At 38.3% G+C, this 22,510-nt stretch overlaps 1 protein-coding gene across 1 annotated transcript in view; it reads left to right on the forward strand.

Annotated features, from left to right (window-relative positions):
* Positions 1-5,859: 5,859 nt before the first annotated feature.
* Positions 5,860-22,510, forward strand: part of LOC142379139 (complement C3-like) — a 39,459-nt gene continuing 22,808 nt past the window's right edge. Inside the window, exons 1-12 of the mRNA XM_075464276.1 lie at positions 5,860-5,908; positions 6,339-6,480; positions 7,655-7,853; positions 9,031-9,193; positions 12,089-12,177; positions 12,604-12,692; positions 13,745-13,827; positions 13,917-14,004; positions 14,133-14,235; positions 14,544-14,664; positions 15,019-15,134; positions 15,385-15,531. Of these exons, the coding sequence (XP_075320391.1) occupies positions 5,860-5,908; positions 6,339-6,480; positions 7,655-7,853; positions 9,031-9,193; positions 12,089-12,177; positions 12,604-12,692; positions 13,745-13,827; positions 13,917-14,004; positions 14,133-14,235; positions 14,544-14,664; positions 15,019-15,134; positions 15,385-15,531 (1,389 nt within the window). The remainder of the gene's footprint in view (positions 5,909-6,338; positions 6,481-7,654; positions 7,854-9,030; positions 9,194-12,088; positions 12,178-12,603; positions 12,693-13,744; positions 13,828-13,916; positions 14,005-14,132; positions 14,236-14,543; positions 14,665-15,018; positions 15,135-15,384; positions 15,532-22,510) is intronic.

Here is a 22,510-nt window from a genome sequence, read left to right on the forward strand (position 1 = left end):
AGTGTTTTGGGGGAATTGAGGGAAAAGAACCTCATTAATGAAGAGCTCAGTGAGAAGCTTTCATTCTACTCGGGTAAGAGAAAATGAGCACTTTGAAAATCATATACGTGTTATTGTTACTCTCTATCACTCTCTCTATTAAACTCCTTGCTTAATGTCTGAAGGGGACTAATTCATCTTTGCTCATAACATTTCAGATCTTAAGATGGACATTGTACCAAAGCAGGGCCATGAGTATACACAGGACTGCAGAGAGTTTGCACTGACGCTCCACCTTCATGGTCCAAAAGCATACAAATATCTCAGAGAGACTCGACATTTTCCCCTCCCACATCCACAAACATTGCAAAGGTAGGAAGGCGTAATGTTTTCTGATTAAATTTTTGGAAATGATTCTACAGCTTGAATTTTCATTTGTGAAGCCTTTTTAGAATGTGCAATTATTGGTTATTTGCACGATTCTGAAGTAGTTCTATTTTGTTGACCGTATTGTATCAATTGCATTATTGTTCTATAATAATAATGATAATAATCATAGCAACTAGCCATGCAGAGCTAGCAACAGTTGTCTTTGTAACTTTACAAAACCTGTTAAGAAATAGCCTCGTTCTGTAAATTTTGCTTCAGTCATAAATATAAAAATAGTGTAGCAATGGTAGAATAAGCGGGATAATGAACTTCCCAGTACAACCTTGAATGTGTGTTTATTTTTAGATGTTCAAATAGCATGTCATCCACTATCCGTTACATACTGATAAAACATGTGATCGGTTCTTATCAATATTTTTACAGATGGCTGCGCTCGGTGGATGCCAAGCCTGGACTGAACAAAATGATGCTTGATATGCTGGGGAGACGATGCCAGGGAGATCCAGATAAATATGACATCGTTTCCCTCATGTTGGATGCCATGTCCATCAAGAAGCATGTCCAATATAATCCACATACAGAATCCATGTTTGGTTTTGTAGACCTGGGGGATGGATGTAATGAGACTGTACTAGCTACGGAGGCTCTTGTGTTCATGGTCGTTGGCCTTCAAGGACATTGGAAAGCACCCATTGCATATTTCCTGACCAAGTCTCTCTCTCCAGAACCACAAGGGGTTCTTCTCAGTCAGGCTTTGGAGGAGCTGTATGCACGGGGAATTCGGGCTGTATGTATTACAATGGATGGGCATGCAACCAACTTGGCTGTGACCTGAAGGAGGATCCACGAGAGCCACTTCAAACCAGTTTCCCCCATCCGGTGACTGGTGAGAAAGTATTTGTAATGATGGATGCTTGCCACATGCTCAAGCTGACACGTAATATGTTGCAGGTAAATGAACATTGTAGACCTATTTGTACAAGTTATGTCTCTGCTGCTGAAAAGTTATGTAGATATTGTGGTCAGTCCATTTGCACAGTTATGGCTGGACGTGATGATCATTTTCCTGTTTGTACTTGTTTGAGCAGTGACTGATTCTTACTCTGCTGCCCAGTGTCCACCTGCTCCTCTCTGTTGTCCTCCGCTGCCCAGCAATCAATCAATCAAATCAACTCTAACCCTGTGTGTGTGTGTGTGTGTGTGTGTGTGTGTGTGTGTGTGTGTGTTGTTTAATAATCTTCCCAGTGTTGTAACAGCAGTTTGATATGTAACCCTTAAAAGTTTTGGTAAAAAAAAATAACTTAATTAAAAAATGTATGAAAATCTGGTGTGCTGTATTCACTATGACCTTTTTATGGAGTTGCAGTTGAATCAAACAGGCAATGCATGACCTTGCAATAGGTTTCTGGCAAGCTGAATGAAATATAGGCCTATAACAGTGTAGTGTGAATGACAATAAAATAATAAACAAAGGATTGCAGCTAATGCACTTATTATTTTATTCACATCCATTTTATTGATTATAGACCAAAAAAAAATCTGCTCTCTACATTTGTCTCAACCAGGATTCAATAGAATTCCTCCCCGTCTTTCTCCTTTTTCCCCTTCTTATGGACAAATGTTTCCCAGGTTTTGGAAGTAGTGATGTATGGTACAATGGGTTAAAACGCAGCTTCTAAACAATTTGCAACATTTTGCTCTAAAAACAAATAATCGTGTGTCCTTTATCATAACTTCGCGCATGACAAAAAAAAAAAAAAACGTGAAAATTAGTGGTATGTAGTGAGGCATTATTTCTAAAATGTTCTGACCATTAATTTCTCCTGCCAAAGCAATTACACGGAGTGGAACGCATCACCACTCCAAGATGGCGGCCCCGCGTCTCGTTAGCGTGTATTGGCAGAACGTCGGTTGCTCAGTCTAGTGTTCTATGTCTATGGTGATTTTAATCATGCCTCACTCTCTGCTACACTGCCAACTTTTCAACAGTTTGTCAGCTGCTCTACCAGAGAAAACAAGACATTGGATTTGTTTTACACAAATGTCAAGGATTCATACATTTCCAAATCAAGACCTCCCCTGGGTAAATCAGATCACAACCTTGTTTTTCTCTGTTCAGCATATAAACCCCTTATCCAGAGACTACATGTCACAAAAAGGACTGTTAGAAAGTGGTCATAGGAAGCTGAAGAAGCCTTACAGGGTTGTTTTGATGCAACTAATTGGATTTCTCTTTGTAAGCCACATGGAGAGGACATTAATGTCATGACTGAATGTGTGACTGACTATATAAACTTCTGTGTGGACAACACCATCCCCACCAGAACAGTGAGATGCTTCCCTAATAACAAACCCTGGATCACCAGTGAGCTAAAGGAACTATTGAACAAGAAAAAAAGAGCCTTTAGGGAGCGAGACAGGGAGTTACTGAGGAGTATACAGAAGCAGCTCAAAGTCAAGATCAGAGAGAGCAAGGAGGTGTATAGAAAGAAGCTTGAGAGTAAACTGCAGAGGAACAATATCAGAGATGTGTGGTCAGGAATGAAGAAGATCACAGGCCTCAAGCAGAGGGAGGATCGGATGGATGGAAGTCTGGACAGAGCAAATGAGCTGAACACATTCTTCAGTTCAGTTCAGGAACAAGCTCACCATCCTCCCCTCCTGTTCCCAGCCAAAGAGACATCCCACTCTCCTCTGACCCACAGCTTTCCTGTAACATCTCCACCTCCACCTCAGTCATGGATTCTTCTGCTTCCACTAGTTTGTCTTCAACCAAATCAGGAGATGCTGCTGTCCCCTTTGCCTCCCCCTCCTACTTTTCTGTTTCTAGAAGTCAGGTGAAGAGGCAGTTGGAGAGACTGAACCGGAACAAGGCTGCAGGTCCAGATGGTGTCAGCCCCCGAGTCCTGAAGGCCTGTGCAGAGCAGCTCTGTGGGATTCTGCAACACCTTTTCAACCTTAGCTTGACCCAAGAGAAGGTACCACTGTTGTAAAAGACATCCTGTCTGGTTCCGGTGCCAAAGAAAACTCATCCTTCAGTCATCTATAGCCCCTTTCACACTGCGACCCGCTACCTTAGCGGGTCCAAATTGCACCTTCGACCCGCGTCGAGCAATGTGAACACTTGGCGTGTCAGGGTGACCCGTGTCGCCTGAAGCCGAGTTCAGGGGGCGTTGCCTAGTGGCAGAGCGTCACACGAAACACATAAAATGCTGGGCGTGTACAATGACGTAGGCACAAGCCATGCGTTGGAGGTAGGGTTAAATACACCTGTCTGCATCAAATTTTTCAAACAAACGATGGCGGGGCACCTTGAGATATCGTTTATGCAATTGTATATGCAGTTCATGGAGATGTTACTTTACGGTGTGTGGATGGTTACAACGTGGGATGCCGTCGATGAACATATGCGGAGAATACGGGAGCACTATAACCTCCAAATTGAGGAAATCCAGCTACAATTTGAAGCAGAAGAACGCGAAAAACGTCCCCGAAATGTGGCGGAAAATAACGTCCTCTGCTCGGAGGCTGAGGAGCTTGCGGACCTCCTTGTCTCCCCAGTTGGCCATATTAAAAAATGTCTCCAACTTGATGTAGGCTAAAACAGAGTAAAACTTGTTCTCACCTGTCCATTCTGTCTTTTAAACTCACGTCACGCCACGCCCACGTCTGACCCGCGTCGATTGCGTTCACATCAAACTCGGCTCGGCTAAAAGACTAGGATTCAGCCTGATCTGCTTCGTCTGAAACTCCAGAAGACTCAGGTGGAGGCCTCAACAATCACCTGGATTAATGACTACCTGACAAACAGACCACAGTTTGTCAGACTGAAGAATTGTGTGTCTAACCAGGTGATCAGCAGCACAGGAGCACCACAGGGGACTGTACTCTCACCATTCCTTTTCAATCTGTACACTTCAGACTTCCAGTACAAGTCAGACTCCTGTCATCTACAGAAATATTCAGATCATTCTGCAGTTGTCGGGTGTATCAGAGATGGACAAGAAGCTGAGTACAGAGAGCTGGTGGACCGCTTTGTGGCATGGTGTGGGAACAATCATCTCATCTTGAATGTTAACAAAACAAAGGAGATGATTGTAGATTTCAGGAGAAACAGGGTCAGATCAAACCCTGTTTCCATCATGGGAGAAGAAGTGGAGGTGGTTGAGGAATATAAATACCTTGGTGTTCATTTGGACAACAGTCTGGACTGGAGACACAACAGTGAAGCCATCTACAAGAAAGGACAGAGCAGACTGTACTTCTTGAGGAAGCTAAGGTCCTTCAAGGTTTGCAACGAGATGTTGCAGATCTTCTACAAGTCTGTTGTTGAGAGCGTCATTTCCTCTTGCGTCATCTGTTGGGGCAGCAGCATCAGAACCAGGGACCTAAAAAGACTCAACAACCTGATAAGGAAGGCTGGTTCTGTTCTGGGGACGACTGTGGAACCTCTGGAGACAATAATGCAAAGAAGGATTTTGCATAAAATCAAGAGAATTATGGACAACCCAGAACATCCTCTCCATGAGACTGTTATCGGAAAACAGAGTCTCTTCAGTCAAAACGGACCGCTACAGGAAATCTTTCCTGCCCACATCCATCAGCATCTAAAATAACTCCTTGATTTAATTGAGTTACATCAACATTTAATTTCCCTCAGGGATAAATAAAGTATTTTTGAATTGAATTGAATTGAATTGAATAAATCTATAAATAAATAAAGAGACACGTTTTCAATGTTAAATCCCATAGACTTTTGCCAACGGAATAGTAATAGGTTCCTTGCCATGCATTTGCATGGCAATGCTATGGCAGGCCCCAATAATTAATCAGTTAACTTTTGATAGCTGTTTAAAGCTAATGATGGCATTTTTTCAGAATATTTACAAACCAAACAACCATAAAAAAAATGAGCAATGAGCAAATTGTTTCTTCCATTCTTTACAAAATGTTGGAAGATTTTGCCATTTTAACAACTATTAAGTCAAAACTTTCCTTTTACAGTTATAAACAACAAACAAGGAGTCAAACCAAGCAGGACAAATTGTCGTGTTTTCTCGTCTTCATGAATTTTTTTTTCGTCACACAACTGGGCTAAGTGCCAACCAAAGTAAGGTCTAACATCTTTTTCTCCTTCTTAGACAGTACGGTTGTATCGAGAGAATTCACAGGTTAAGATGATACAAAAACTTCAAAGTTGTTAGCCTTGAAACTGTAAATAGTTACTAAAATTAAGACCCAATTTTAGCAATTCCTTACATTTCTCCATTCTCTTGCCCTTTACCCAAACCATAAGGTGTTTCCTATACCGTCATATATAGCCCACACACTGCTGTTTGTACTTTAAGGTTCATGTTTTGAGTTACATCTTTCAAGAAATAGTTGATATATATTCAACAAGTCGTTGCTGAATGTTTCTTTATGGAACTTCAGTCAATTCAAAGTTGAAATGTTGAGGTAGCACTGTGAGACTGTATAAGATAAATGAAAATGTTCCTTCTGCTGAAGGATGGCTCCCCTGTTATCGAGGTCACATCAGGTGATTCACAGTGTCTCTGACAGTAATTATTACAATCATCCAATATTTCTGGCACATCCATTCATGCTTTCAGACCTTTGCATTTGTTGCTCAGTAAGGGGTTAAACCAAAGCTAAATCCACCAAAGCTGCTTCTTTTATGACTGGATACTTGTTTTTTTTTTAATGTTTTGCAATCACAGAAAATTAATGTCCATAAAAATGCTAAAAAATAAAGACTATAAGGCTCCTGAAAAGACACGATCTGACTGAAATTATGGGAAATAATATTTTAAAGCAAATATAATATAAACATAATAAGTGAAGAAAACTGAAAGAAGGAGCAATCACCAATGGGATTCCCAGCCCTATTAAACACTGATTAGTAGGAATGAATACAACAAGCAAATACAATGTATGGAACTTATTTACCTCCTGTACCTTTGCTTTAGGTACAGGAGGAGCCAGCTACTGCGAGTGCAGCATCACAGAGCAAGAGTCTACACACACTGCAGATTTGGGTTCAGGTCGAAAGATGTGTTGGATCCAGCTGTTTGTGTTTTCCTCATGGATTTTTTTGGCTACCGGATCAGTGTGAGTAAAACTGCCTCACCTTTCACACTTCGCCTAAACTTGAAGCTTGTTTAGAGCAGATTTTGGGTTACTAAGCAAAGATGTTTGATGACCTGGTTTTAATGTTGCTCCAACACAAATCTAGTAAATATAAATCTTCTCAATATAAATAGTGGAATAATCAGCTTTGTTATTTAACACGGTATGTCATTTATGTTATTAAGGAGTGTATTTTTTTAGTCTTTTGTTTGAATGGCATTCATGTTTTTCTTTTGTACACCACTACATCTTAGACAGAAACATTGCACTCTTTGCACCGATAACATTTACCTGACAGATTTAACTGCTGTACAAGCCAATTCTGTTATTAAAGGTAATAAAAACATAAAAAAAAATTACATAACATGTTATGATTAACTTATCAATTTAAAGACTGCACCTGAAATGACTAGTCAGTAGGTTAATTAGTCTAACAATTTGTTACATGCTGACATTTCGTCACATTTTTCTGAATTTTCTGAACAGCCTCTAGAAATATTTGTTCAAAATTATCTTCACCATCACAACTCCAACAGAACAATTCTACCTTACTTTAATGAGTAATAACTGTCTAATGTTATACTATATATTTGTTTGCTTTCTGAACATGTGTGAATTAGGACTGTTTAAATGCAGATTTTTGATATTTCTCAGGATTTTTTTCTTACTCAAAATCTAAGACCTCTCGACATCTCGCTTGTGTTTTGTAAAAACTTCTTCAGCTTCTAAAAACGTTCAATCGTATTTTATCTTGGATTGATTTGTTGAGTTATTTTTTATGTGTGACATGTAAAATCCAAAAATAAAATTTCAGCCAGTGTGATTGTACTGAAAGATTTCTATTCACGTTCAATTACATTAACCATTTTTGTCACTGGCTGCATTAATCTCTCAATGGCTAATTATTCAAATGTCATCAAAACATTTTTGGGAAAATGTTCTCCAGCAAAAGAGCACAATTGAAATGGTGATTTATTACTTTATAGCAACAGATACAGAGTGACTGCCTGTATGTTTGTCTATCTAGATAATAATTTATTTTTAGCCTTAAAGGTATGCAGTCTGGAGCTGCTCTTTTTTTTCACTAGGTTCTTTGATGTTCTACTTACACTCCTCTGTACATACACCATAAACTATTTTTGTTCTCTTTACAAAGGGAGATAATGTCTGCTCCCAACTTGCTGCGAGTAGAAACAACAGAAAATATCTTCGTAGAGATTCAAGATTGTGTGCAAGACGGTGCCATAACTGTGCAAATCGCTGTGATGAATCATCCATCCAAAAGCAAAATGCTAGCATCCACATCTGTGACCCTCACTAACCAAAATAGTTACCAGAATTTTGGAAGACTTAAGGTAATGTACTATACTATAAAGTTATTGTTAATACTTGATTTGTTTTTGACCATCTTGTCCACCACCCCCACCTCAGCTGTTCTCATTGACTTAATCAGCTCACCTTTCCACTGTCACGGGGCCTGCAGCATAAATAAACCAGCATTCTAAAAATGCTGTTTGTCAGGCTGTCTACCAAATTTTAAAGTCCTCCATTTTTCCTGCTTAGTTTGACTCCTTGTTTGTTTGTCTGGACTTTGAACTATGCTTCCCCTTTGCTTTATTTAACTGCCAACCTAGTGTTTTTCAAGAAATCAAGTTTAACTAACTTTTTATTTGACCCTGAACCTTAGGTTAATGAACCCCCGTGGAACACTGAGAGTTTTTGTGGCAGAACGATGGCCGATCTGTCTCTGTTCAGTTTTGCTATGAGTACAGTATGTTTCTTCCAAGTTAAGTGCATTTGTAGGTGATAAAAGCAAGGAATGATAAATGGAACTTCCATTCTGTGATTTATGGCAGTAGATACTGAAAGAGAAGACCCTCCATTTTAATCCAGTGTATTAATCAGTAAGAACTGACTAGAAGATACCCCATAGCAGTCACGGGTCTATCACAGGGCAAATCCAGAGAGAAGCAGCTTCTGCAGGTTCATGCATGTGTGTCTTTTCGAATGTTGGAGAGAACCACTGCACCAGAAAGAAAACAAGGCGATTCAAACCACCATCCTCCTTGCTATAAAATGACGCTGCCAACCACCACCATACAATCATGCCTATCCAAGTATGCATTGTTTGCAACAGATGTTCCTGGTATTTCAAACCAAAAACCAGTTGCTTAAGAACCTAAAATCTTGGTTCTGAGTGAGAAAAAAATGTTAGTTGGATCTGACAAAATGAAAATTTCCAAGCATAACCGAGAATTTCCTAAAACCATCAAGACAATTCAGCATAACTCGAATGTGAAACTTTTGCCATGAACATAATGCATCAGTTTGCTACAGAGCAATTGCTACCGTTGTCAAACTGAATTGGTGCAGCTAAAAAAGTGTTCTTCACAATGTTGCAGCCTTTTTTTGTTTGTTTGTTTCTTACTAAACACTGTTGAAACTCAACTCTAGATGAATATGTACATATGCTTTGAACATACAATTTTACAGATGTTTTACCCCATACTGTCATCTCTCTGTTTTTCTCAGATCCCTGCTGAAGACTTCATTAAGGATCCCAACATAAAGCAGTATGTTTGTCTCCGAGCACAGTTCCCTGGGAGAGTGCTGGAGAAAGTTGTGTTAGTGTCCTTCCAGCCTGGTTACATTTTCATCCAGACTGACAAGCCCATCTATACTCACGATAACAGCGGTGAGTCTGGCACTACATCGGTCCTGACAAACTGAAACCTTGGAAATTCTGTGTCAGCAGTGTGTGATGGCCATAAAGTGCAAAGCTCAAGAGCACTTCAAAAAATTAACCAATAACAAAAATGTAAATACGGCATTCTAAGACGTCCAACTATATGATTATTAATACTATACCTATCCAGTTAATCTTAGAAATAGCCATTTATTCCAATTTTTTCAGATTAACCAGAAATAAATTCTGGTTGTCCTGTTAACAGGACTCTGAAGTCTTAGAGTGAGAACGCTAATGTGAGTCAGTTGAAGACTCGTGACAGTCAGACAGTCTCACGTACTCTACTGATATGACTGAGGCTTTTTTAAAATAACAGGTGGATGCTATCAACATATTTAGTTTGTTTTCATCAAACGAACAACAAATAAAAATTCAGTCACATGTTAAAGTGGTTGAGATTTGTCACATCATTTCAACTACATTGATCAATAGCAACACAAGATAATACTGCCATGATTTTAAGTAAAACAAATACATGAAATGTAGTTTTTTTCATGTAGTTGCTTTGAATTTTGAACCGTGATTTTTTTAATTGAGGTTCTATTTACTCAATTTAGAAGCAGGTTTCCTCATTTTCATGCTCAGGTTTTGTATTACTATTCCTCTAAACTCTGCTCATGCACCCAAAGTACCAGCTTGTCCCAGCTTGCATGTAAATATGTTTTACTTCACCTCAGATCTGTGTCTTTGCTCTCAGACACACTAGATTCTACAAATGCACTGCTCTCCTGCTGGAGTTCATCTCCTCACACTTAGGTTTCCTCTGTGCTTCCTTGAAACATCTGTTCTTGGATTGTTGCTTTTTGCTCTCAAGATATGTCAGCTTTTATCAGGTTCTATTTGTTCTGAACTCTGGTGCAATTTCTATTTCGGTATAATTCATTTGAAAAAGTGTGAATGCTATTCTTCAGATCTTGGTTCACTCCAAACAAAGAACCAACAGGAAAGAGCAGATCTCAGTCTTTTTCCACGTTAACTCTGGTATGATTTGATTGAAACATGGACATGGCACATACCAAAATCATAACAACTTATAGTACTTGATTTTTTATTTTAAGCTTACATTGCTTTTGTAAACGTAGGAGCTATGCTGCTAGCTAGTTAAAGTTACGTACTAGTATTGGAATATCTTCAACCCAGCAACTGGTAGCCCTGTTCGGATTCCATTATACATTTGGTAGATATTGCACTTTTTTTCTGGTATAGCATAGTTTGGAAGTTAGCAAATTACATCAGGAAAACATATGTCAGAGAAGTGGCCCAATCAGGGTGTAATATGTTAATATGTTTTTGACCAGGGATATGTTGATTGGATGTTTAAAAAATGACTGTATCAACAGGACAGCAAACTTTGACGTATAAACCTAACCATGACGAATATTTACTTTGGTCCAGACCAGGAAACCAAACTACATTTGTTGGCACACCATAGCCTAGAAATCTAGACGCCCCTAGCGGCCGCAAATGGAATTTGCTCCAGGGCTAGTCTAGTCACTTGTGGTCGTTTTGCGAGGTTCCAAATCAAAACTTAATCGAACCAATCAAATCGTGAGGAGCGCTGTCGGAGGCCGGGCTACCTAGTGACGACAGAGGTGCGACGTTTCAGTGTGTAGTTCCAGAGAGAGGTAAAAAAAAAATTTTTTTTTAAAGTTCCAGAGAGAGGTAAACAATGGCTACGCCCAGCGAAACAGTCTTTCGAGTTGGCTTTGGCAGCGACTCTAGAAAATTTAGATATACAGTTTTCTTTGCGAGACGAACAGATAACTGCACTTAAGTTTTTCTTTTTTAAAAAAGGACGTTTTCGGAGTTTTGCCCACCGGGTATGGTAAAAGTTTAATTTACCAGCTTGCTCCGTTGGTGGGACGACGCATGGGTCTCCACAACCCGCTGGTGGTTGTGCAATCCCCAGTCGATTGCGAGCATGATGTACGATTTTCGTCTCAGAGCTGACAAAACTCTCCGGTTTGTCAGATTTTCAACACCTTGGGGGTCTAAACGACTACTTTCTAGCGTGAAAATGTTTCAAATGTTGCTAAAGTTATATATTTACAGAGTGTATAGCTTAAGCGAAATCACCTTTTCAGACCTTAGACTACAAACCATGATGTATTTTCCGTCGCGTTGACTACGTAAAACTTCTTCATCGCGCTGATTGGTTGTTGCGCCATCCTATTGCGTGGCGTTGAACTTGACAGACAGCCGTTTATCCCGCCCACACTGCTATCCAGCGTCACTAGACCCCTGTACAGCTTTTTGCTGTACGGGTCTGGCTTGCTGGGCTAGGCACACCACACTCTGCTGTGAAAAAATCCTGACGAAATCCAAACCAATAGGTTTCCAGATATGATGATGGCATCACTTCTCAACAAAGACGGCAGTTACCATAGTGTTGAATTGCGGGTTATATGATGTTAGAGTCGGTTAGATAATTTCTACCATTTTGTTGGCTGGCTTTTTGACAAGGTTTCAAATGGAAACGCAAGAGGAAATTTGAGTGAAAGGAGAAGGGATCAAGCAAGGGCAGGAGAGCAGCATATCTGTACAAGTAACTATCTGAGAGCAGAGATAGTTCTAAGTTGGAACAGAGTTTTTTTGCATGCCAGCAGGGACTTTAAGTGTCAGGACAGTTTTGAGATAAGGGGAAATACAATATCTGAGTGTGAAAACAAAGAAACAAACCCTCAAGTTGGAAACTTTTGCTAAAATAAAGCAATATTCCGTGACAAACTTGTCTTTCTGTCAACAGTGTGTTTTTCTTTAGCTACACTTTACAGAGCGAGCAGTGGAAAGTGGCTAAAGTATTTAATAAAAAACAACTCCTTCCATTTTCTCTTTCTCTGACAGTCTTGTACAGAGTCTTTGCAATGATGTTTGACTTGGAGCCAAAGGCAAATGAAGATCAAAGGAATCATTTAGTGGACATTGAGATTGTGGTACAGTATCTTTTGCGAATGCATAAGTACAAAAGTACAGAAAATGGGTGTCACAGCGTAGTCACATGAATAATCGAAGAATGTTCCCAAAAAGTGATCACTAAACATTGCTCATTGGAGTGTGTAATTAGATTAGCTAAAACATATTTACTCCAGTAAAGATCATTCATGGGATCAATGTGTAAATGCTCCCAAGTTGCACATTCTAACACAAACTCTAACACAAAAAAAGAGGAACCCCCCCCCAAAACAGTGAACACTTCAACCACACAGAGTTGCCAGTGAATGGTAGTCACACTGCAAAATATGGGCCTTATTTAAACCTCTTTTCATCTATCCATCCATTTGCTATACCCGCTTAATGCAACTGAGGATCGCGGGGCGGCTGTAGCCTGCTAGTAATTGTTCAATGTTGTGTATTCCTAGACTCCTGAAGGCACCACTGTGCTATCTGAAGTTAGGACTCTGAATTCAGGAATTGTGCAAGGAAAATATCAGCTTCCTGACATTGTTAGGTAAGTTGTTGATATCTACTTAAAGGATAAGATCGGTTTTTTGACATTGGGCCCTTGATTTCACATTGTAACATGATGTTCTACTCACCCCTGCTTGTTGTTGAAGATTTGGAGCTGTTCCGAAGATATTCGCGAGGCGTCTGGCTGCTCTCTTGAGATATTCGGCCATGAAACGGTTTCCTATGGGCAAGTTTATACAGGCACAAACTATGCTGTTTATAATTTATTAATTACTCTACACTAGCACTGATAACGTGGAGGTGCGTCGCTTACTTAAAAAAATCCGGGTTATTGTAATTTTGATTTTTTTGTCGTAAAGTGGGTATTACTGACGTCATCGTGGTGCTACTGCCACAGACAGCCCACAGACCTGCTGCCTCTTTATTCATTCGGCTAAAATTCAAAATTAGTAACCCGGATTTTTTTAAGTAAGCGACGCACCTCCACGTTATCAGTGCTAGTGTAGAGTAATTAATAAATTATAAACAGCATAGTTTGTGCCTGTATGAGCTTGCCCATAGGAAACCGTTTCATGGCCGAATATCTCAAGAGAGCAGCCAGACGCCCCGCGAATATCTTCGGAACAGCTCCAAATGACCAACAACAAGCAGGGGTGAGTAGAACATCATGTTATAATGTGAAATCAAGGGCCCAATGTCAAAAAAACGGTCTTATCCTTTAAAACAGATGTAACTAGAACAATAATGGTTATTTATTTCTGAATAGCCATTTTGAATCCTTGAGTTTAGAATTTGTCTGTTGTTGTCTTGTTTTTGTTTTTGTAAATTTTGAAATCGTGATTGGAAAGAAAGTTTATGATTATTTTTAATATGGGGGGGGGGGGGGGGGGGTTCTTTATTTTAATGAGAGTCTAATGGGGTCAGAGATTTTAAATGTTTAAAAGCCAGCCCCTGGGGAACATCAGTGGATTCGTAGTGTAAGGCATCTTCACATCTGATACCAGATGTCAAGCGCTAAGAAATGTATAATTGTGTTCTATATCTATCTCGTGCCAATGTTGAAATAAATGTATCCCGTGTGCATGTGTTTAGCTACGGTGTGTGGAAAGTGGAAGCAAAGTTTAGTAGCATCTCACAACAAACCTTTTCAGCAGAGTTTGAGGTCAAAGAATATGGTGAGTCCCTCTTTCAATTAAACTTTCAATTAAATGGAATATTTCATTTTCAAATGAGATGAACAAAAAAGTTAATAACTGTTTAACAGTTGCTTCCAGTTTTGAGGTTAAACTGACACCTGCGAGCTCCTTCCTCTATGTGGACAGTGAATCACTGACAGTCAGCATCAATGCTAAGTATGTGAAGGTTTTTGCCTTGTGGATGTAATTACCAGCTTTGATTCATTGATGGGAAGAGACGATTCAACTACTTGTTAGCCCAAAGAGTTTCTTGATTGCAAGTTAACGATTTACTTGCGGTTTAGGTATTTTTTTGATGAGGAACTGGATGGGACAGCCTATGCGGTATTTGGGGTTGTATACAATGGAATTAAAAGAAGATTTCCAAGCTCTCTTCAGAGAGTCCCGGTGAGATTTTGCAACAAATCGCCATCTATCAGCCAATCATTTCCTCATTTTGTCACACTTTCTCCAAGCACAAGAAAAAAACTTTAAAAGCAAGCTCAGACATATTCTACAGTTTGTTTTCATCGGTGCTATAAAATTTGTCAGATTTTGAAACATTTTTCTTGTCATTATCTACAACCTCAGTTACTTATTCGTAATTTTTTGATTCTCTGCAAATATATCAGTGTTAGTCCACACCTAAGGCAATATTTTAAATCTTCACAAAAAAAGTATCCAATAATTTACCCATTCTTTTTATGTCATATCAGATCAAGGGAGGTCGTGGAGAGGTGCAGTTGATGAGGGAGCACATCACAAAGAACTTTCCTAACGTCATTGAACTGATGGGAAGCTCCATATATGTAGATGTTAGTGTGCTAACAGAGAGTGGTAAGAAATAGAGCATGTGTGTTTGCACATGCATGTGTCATATCAAAGATATGGTGATAAAAACAACCGTTCTGACTGTTCTAATGTATCACTGGCCAAGTCGAAGAGATTAAGCAGGTGTGATATTTGTTATTTTCATCCAAAAGCCTCATTTACCAGTTTTGAGCCACTAGACACTGTTTCTAAATGTTATCTTCAATAAGAGCGAGAGAGAGATATCTTGTTGTTTTATTACTAATAGATTATAGAGTAGTGTCAAAGGGTCATCTATTTAAATGGAAAATTAAGTTGGTGAAAGAGTCAACCTTTATTTTATGTGAGTGCATGATTGTGATGTACGTCTGTCACAAACAGGAGGTGAAATGGTGGAGGCGGAGTTGAGAGGAATCAAGATTGTCGCATCACCCTACACCATCCATTTCAAAAGAACACCCAAATATTTTAAAGCAGGAATTTACTTTGTCATAAAGGTAAAGTGATATTTTTTGAAACTTAATGAAATGAGAGCTGATATTTGGCTAAAATCAAAAACAAAACAAATATTAGTGCTTTGAGATACTCACCAATATTTTACATATTAGTGATTATCTTAGTTACGCAGCTTCTTTAGAAGGTATTTTATTGCAGTTTGAACAGAAACTGTTTCAACAGCTATAAAGTGTGCATTAAAACAAGTGTTATATGTGGTTTGATTGTTTTGCAGTTTTTTTTCTTTGGCAGGTTGAAGTTGTGAATCCTGACAACACCCCAGCAAGCAATGTTGCTGTAGTGGTTGATCCTGGTCATATACAGGCCTTAACCTCAGCCAACGGCATTGCTATGGTTGCCATAAAGACACCAGCAAGCTCTGACACCATGACTATTACAGTAAGTCTTTCAAATTGAGTATGATTTCCAGTTAGCCTTAATTAGGTATGGTAGTCAACACAAGGACAAAGACTTATACAGAAGTCTCAAGCATAAACATGCCATCGTCATGAGATTCACAAAGAGGAAATACAAGTTTGCTCTGTTAAAACAAGGCAGATTGCTGAAAGGATCTGACGTATTTATTAATGAGCACTTGACCAAGAAGAATGCTGATATCGCCAGAAAGGCTCGGTTTCTGAGAAAACAAGGAAAGATCCAATCAACATGGACAACAAATTGTAAGGTTCTTGTCAAACTTAATGGAACTCCAGAGGAGGCAAAGGTTCTGGTTGTTCGGGACATCGCTGAACTGGATAAGTACAACTGAATGTTTTACCTGGGATCTCAGGTGATTGCACATGACACTCAATCACCATGTCTCAGTTAAACAACTCGTTGTCCTCATCATCTATGGACACAACATTAACACCTCCAATTAACACTGATTACCTGGAACTAAAAACTTTTGACTACACTGAATATAAGAGCCAAGACAAGGAAAAGGATTTGGACCCAGAAAACAACTTTTTCTATAACATTGGGAATAACTGTTGCTACTACTCGACTCAACAATATAATATAACAGTTAATGCAGACAATAAGTTCTCCATAATACATTTCAACAGCAGAAGCTTATATGCGAACTTTAACCACATCAAGGACTGTCTAAGCCAATTTAAACAACCTTTTAGTGTCATCACTATCTCTGAAACCTGGCTTACTTCTAACAAGGGAGCCGATTTTGAATTAGATGGTTATGAATTTAGTTATATTAATAGAGAAGGAAAGATTGTTGGAGGAGTAGCTGTATATGTGGACAGCAGCTTTAGATATAAGCTAATTGAAAACATGACTAACGTGGTTAAAGATCATTTTGAGTGTTTAACAGTTGAAATATATGTGGAAAAAAATAAAAATGTAATTGTTAGCTGTATATATAGGGCTCCTGGTTCTAACATGAACCTCTTCACAGAATGGTTTGAGAAAACGTATACAGCTATAACTTCAAAGAACTACTTTATTTGTGGGGACTTTAATTTTGATCTGCTGAATGTCAACAATCACAAATTGACTGAAGAGTTTATTAATACTACATGTAGTCTGAGCCTTTTCCCTCAAATTACGAGACCTAGCAGAATCACAGCCAATAGAGCTACATTAATAGATAACATATTTACAAATTTAATAGACAACACAATAAGTGGATTGTTAGTTCATGACATCAGTGATCATTTACCTGTTTTTGTTGTTTGTGATATCTGCCACATGAAAGTTAAGATTAAAAATAATCAGATTATTAAAAGATTAAGGACGGAAAAATCTATAAATGCATTTAAAGATGAATTATCTAAACAAAACTGGGAGTTAGTATTAAAAGAAAATGACATGGATAAAGCATATGATAATTTTCTGAATATTTTCAAATCATTATATGAGAAAAATTGTCCGAATGTAGAGTTTATTTCTGCAAATAAATATTCTGAAACTCCATGGATCACAAAGGGATTGCAAAATGCCTGTAAAAAAAAGAATAAGTTATATAGAGACTTCAGAAGGCTTAGATCAACTGGGGCAGAAAATAAATACAAGAAATATGAGTACAAATTAACTGCTGTCTTAAGAATAGCAAAACAAGATTATTAAAGTAAAAGTTGGATAGAAATAAAAATAATATTAAAGGTATCTGGAATATTTTAAACAGTGTTATTAGAAAAAACTCCAAACATGTTTGTTATCCACAACACTTTACAAACAATGGAGATAAACATTTAAATAACATGGAAGAGATAGTTCATAATTTTAATAAATCCTTTGTAAGTGTGGGCCCTAAATTGGCTGAGAAAATCCCGCAGCCCACAGGACATGAAATACTAAATGATGTATTAGTTAGAAATCCAGATTCCATGTTTCTCACAGCAGTGGAGGAAAATGAGATCATAGATATAGTAAATAAATGTGAAAATAAAAGGTCAACTGACTATGATGGCATCGACATGATAATAATTAAGAAGGTGATTGTGGAAATTATTCAACCGCTAACATCAGTGGCGGCTCCTGACATTTTTTTTAGGTAGTGCAATTTCCAGTCTGTGAAAGCTGCATCAGAGTGTGCTGTGCGAAGCTGAACCGATTGCACTGATGCAAACCTGTTATGTTCCCACACAGGAAATAAAATGTCCAATCGTCCAGAAACTCCTTGTCTTCCTTAAATAAACACAACGCAGAGTCGAGGGGTTATTTGGTCTTCCAAATAACCAAAGTGACTGCAATTTCCCTCGTTATGTCCATAAGTACCATAAAAGTCCATAGGACTGAGGTATATTTGTCTAGGTAGCATAATTTGTTGTAATAATTTTAAATAATTTTTTGTTATTTTTTGCATAATTTGCCAATCAGTTAATATTACACCTTAACCATTATTTATTTATTTTCCTCATATTGTTCCAGGATTCTATGAAATAAGTAAACACATAAGCTCTTAATGATAAGATTCATTCAATTTTCATTCTAAAGAATGTAATTAAAATGACAACATATAAATCCAAGTCAAGTGTTTATTGAAGTTTTGGAAAATATGACTTAGAAAAGTATAACCAGTTGTCAAACATGGTTAAGTGCAGCTTACTTATGTTAGATTTCTCTCTTTTTTTAAATATAATACTGCACCATTAACAATGAATGTGTCATTATACATTCTGCTATCATTGTCAACATTATATAAAAGATTTAAATCATTACAAGTCAATGATTGAGCACAAAAGAGTAAGTTATTTAGCTACATCAAATACTACCAGGAAAAATAGCAGGGTTGGTGGAGCCCTGGGTTTCATCTTTGCCTCGCAAGGCGAGCCCGAAAATCCTGCAAAATTCTTCCAAACTTCCTTCTCCGCATTAGTACGACGACTAAAGGGTACTTCTTTCAGAGACACTACCGTATTGTTGCATTCGACACTCGCCATCTTCTTCGTAGAATGTTTTTTTTTTTTTTCTTTATTGAAAACCACAATGTTACAACAACAAGTAGAATGTTCATGGTCCCGCGCAACAGACATATGACGAAAGCACGTTGTGCGTCGTTTGTGCGAGCACATAAACCCTCATAGAAAATGCATTGGGAGCAGGATTTTTGAAAAAACCGAGGTCCCATTCATGTCAATGGGAGCTTCCTGGTGCAAATTCGACCCTGACAGAAATCGCACAAAATGGGCGTAGCAACACCAGGCGCGACCTTAATCTGATTGGACAATGACATATACAACCAGTTTGCCTACAGCAGATCAGTCCCACCTTAGCAACTAGATTAAAAAAAAAAAAAAAAAAAAAAACTCCGTGTTTGGTAGTGCGTCGCACAAATCGCCCCTATGGAGGAGCCGCCACTGGCTAACATATATCTGTAACCTGTCAATTCGAACAGGAATATTTCCACAAAAAATGAAAATTACGAAAGTCATCCCACTATATAAATCTGGGAATAGACATGATTTTACAAATTACAGGCCTGTCTCATTACTTCCACAATTTTCCAAAATTGTGGAAAAAATATTTGTTGTTAGATTAGAAAGATTTATTAGTAAACATCATCTACTGACTGAAAATCAGTATGGATTTAGGCCACAAAGATCCACAGCGATGGCAGTTCTACATTTAATAGAAGAAGTGACCAGTGCATTAGATAAAAAGAAACATGCTGTTGGGGTATTTATTGATTTAAAAAAAGCATTTGATACAATTGATCATGACATACTCCTCAGAAAACTTGAGGGTTATGGTCTAAGAGGAGTAGTGTTGCATTGGATGAAAAGTTATCTCAGCAATAGGCAACAATTTGTGCAGTTGGGTGATTTCCAATCCTCATGCTTGGACATTGTTTGTGGTGTTCCCCACGGCTCAGTATTGGGGCCAAAATTGTTTATTTTGTATATAAATGATATATGTAAGGTCTCCAAGAGACTTAACTTTGTATTATTTGCTGATGACACAAACATCTTTGGTACGGGTGAAAATTTACGACAGCTGTTGCTTGAGATGAATCTAGAGTTATGTAAACTGAAAGAGTGGTTTAATCTTAACAAATTGTCGCTAAATTTAGATAAAACCAAGTTTATGTTATTCGGTAAGTGTAAAGAGAAGAGTGATTTACAAATAAAAATTGATAATATGACTGTGGAGAGAGTGACTGAAATCCGGTTTTTGGGAGTATTGATTCAAAATAAGATCTGTTGGAAACCTCATATAAAATATGTCCAATCTAAAATTGCAAGAAGTATTGCAGTTCTTTCTAATGCTAGAAAATATCTAAACTCCTCTGCCCTATATATTCTGTACTGTTCACTTATCTTACCATATCTAAGTTACTGTGTGGAAGTTTGGGGCAACACTTACAGAACATCACTTCAACCATTATGCACATTACAGAAAAGAGCCATTCGTTTAGTTCACAAGGCCGATTTTTATTGTCATACCCACAATCTATTCATCCATTCTTATTTACTGAAACTCACTGATTTGGTAGAGTTTCAAACTGCACAGATTATGTATAAAGTCAGAAACAAAACATTGCCAGAAAATATTCAAAAATTATTTTCTGATAGAGTGGGGGGATATGATTATAGAAAAAACCTCAACTTCAGAACTTTGAAGGCTCGAACAACAATGAAAAGAATGTGCATTTCTGGTGTTGGTGTGAAGATCTGGAATAAACTCTCTAAAGAGCTGAAGCAAAGTCCAAGCATGAGCTATTTTAAGAAAGGTCTCAAAATGGTTATTATTCAAAGGTATAAGGAAGAACAAGGGGGATGATCCTGGCTGGGAATTAAAACTCTATGTATGATTTCAGCAAGTGTGTGCAGGTCTGTGAATGTGTGGGTAAATGTAAATAGGTCTGTAAATAGTTGTGTATTATTTTTGTATATAAGCAGACGGGTGTGTATATGGGTGTATGGATGTATATGTGTGTATAGGTGTAGGTATAGGTGAACATGTATATATGTATGTGTACATATGTATATGTGTGTGTATGTAGTACTTTCATCTTCTGAGGAAATATAACTATAATTATTATTTCATGTTGTCAGAAAGGATATTGGAAACTGAAAATAATGTGATAAATTACTACTGGAAAAGGGGTATGATTATAGAAGTTATACTTCATCATACTCCTTTTCAGACTCATAATCACCGATGTGATGTGTCTTAAAGAAATTTATTTATAATTTATTATGTACTTTGTGTTTGCTTGGCACTGACCGGTGAAATGTTTTTGTCTGAAATAAATTACTATCATCATCATCGTCATCATCAAGCAAAAGTAAAGATCCTTACCAGATGAAAGTTCAGATACATGGAGGCAGTCAAAGTAACAGAAAAATCAACCCATTCTACTAAAATCAAGGTAATAGTCAAGGATGCTCGTTATCACCATCTCTCTTTGCACTTTTCATTGAAGTCATGAGTCATAAGACAGAGTGACAACATCACAGGTATATTAACAAATTTAGATCATCACAAAATTAGTTTACATGCTGATGACATTATTCTTTATCTTACAAATCCCACAACCTCAGTAGCTGGAACCGGGGACCTATACTGTAGTCATGCAACACAAGTCACCCATTACTTCATATTATTCAAGAAGACCGAGACTGCCACCATGACAAAATGACAATTCTTCCCAAAATTTGCAATGACCCCTGTTACTCCACCGCCAGGCTGTTTCTTCTCTCTCAACTTGGCAGAAAATAAATTTTATTGGAAAAGTTAAAAAAATCTGAATTAGTCAGAATGAAACTAACAACACTTCAAAAACCATCAAAATGTAATTTTAGACACTCCAAATTTGAACAATTACTTTCTCTCCCACCAACTTCAATATAGCTGCCATTGGACGAATAACCTAAACTCTGCCTGGCTTGACACATAACAGACTACTCCCAACTCAACATATTGCTTTTATGGGCAAATCAATAATAAGTCATCAATGCTTCAGATTAGAGTATGGCAACCCGACCGAAGCACGACGGGCCCGGTCGGAACCCGACGGGCCGGGCCGGACTCGGACAAAAAATTAGAATGTCTTGTCGGACTCGGGTCGGGCTCAAAAGCAAGCAGAAATCGTGAAAATTATAAACAGCCAGAGGACAGGTTTCAGTTCATTGCAAATGTCAGTTTTTGTGATAAACATAAATAATTGAATATTCATAAATGAAAATGTTGGTAGGCTATTCGTGCCTCATGCCGTGCAGCATGCATCTGTGTGCATCTGTGGTCTGTGCATGCTCGGTGCGCACGCACGCATATCGAACATTCGAACAACTTTACATTAAACACGTGCGATCAGTGCAGCCGAGCTCATTTGGATGGAAGCGCTATGGAGGACATTAAAAGAAAAATAGCTTCTGGAGAACTGAAAGTCGTGGGAAATGAGAATGTTTCTACTGTTTTATTAGTCAATTTTTTTTTCTCTCTGTATTTAGTTGAATGGGTGTTTATTCTGGTCGAAGAGTGCTGGTGCATTTGTTGTGGTGCACCGCCATTAATGTGTATGTTTTAAAATGGATTATGGTGGATAATGGTGCGCTGTCACCAATGTGTATTTACTGATTAGGGTGCGCCGTCTTGCGTTGGTCACTGATCTCGGGCTTCCGGCGGGCTCGGACACAAATATTTTAATTAATCTCGGGCTCGGGTCGGATTTGAGAACTTTTCTGTCGGTTGAGGGCCGGGCTCGGACAGAAAAATCCGGCCCGAGCCAGGCTCTACTTCAGATCACTTGCAATAAGCACCACTCTGTCTGCCTGGTGGACTGGAAATAAACAGTTTAACTATCAAATTTGCCCTTCCTCTATCACCCCTATCTGGCACAACCCTATGTTAAAAATGAATAAAAACCCCATTAACGTTCCTACATGGAGACAGAGAGGAATAGCCAGCCTGGAGC

Source organism: Odontesthes bonariensis, chromosome 4 (genome assembly GCF_027942865.1).
Source record: "Odontesthes bonariensis isolate fOdoBon6 chromosome 4, fOdoBon6.hap1, whole genome shotgun sequence".
NCBI classification, from domain to species: domain Eukaryota; kingdom Metazoa; phylum Chordata; class Actinopteri; order Atheriniformes; family Atherinopsidae; genus Odontesthes; species Odontesthes bonariensis.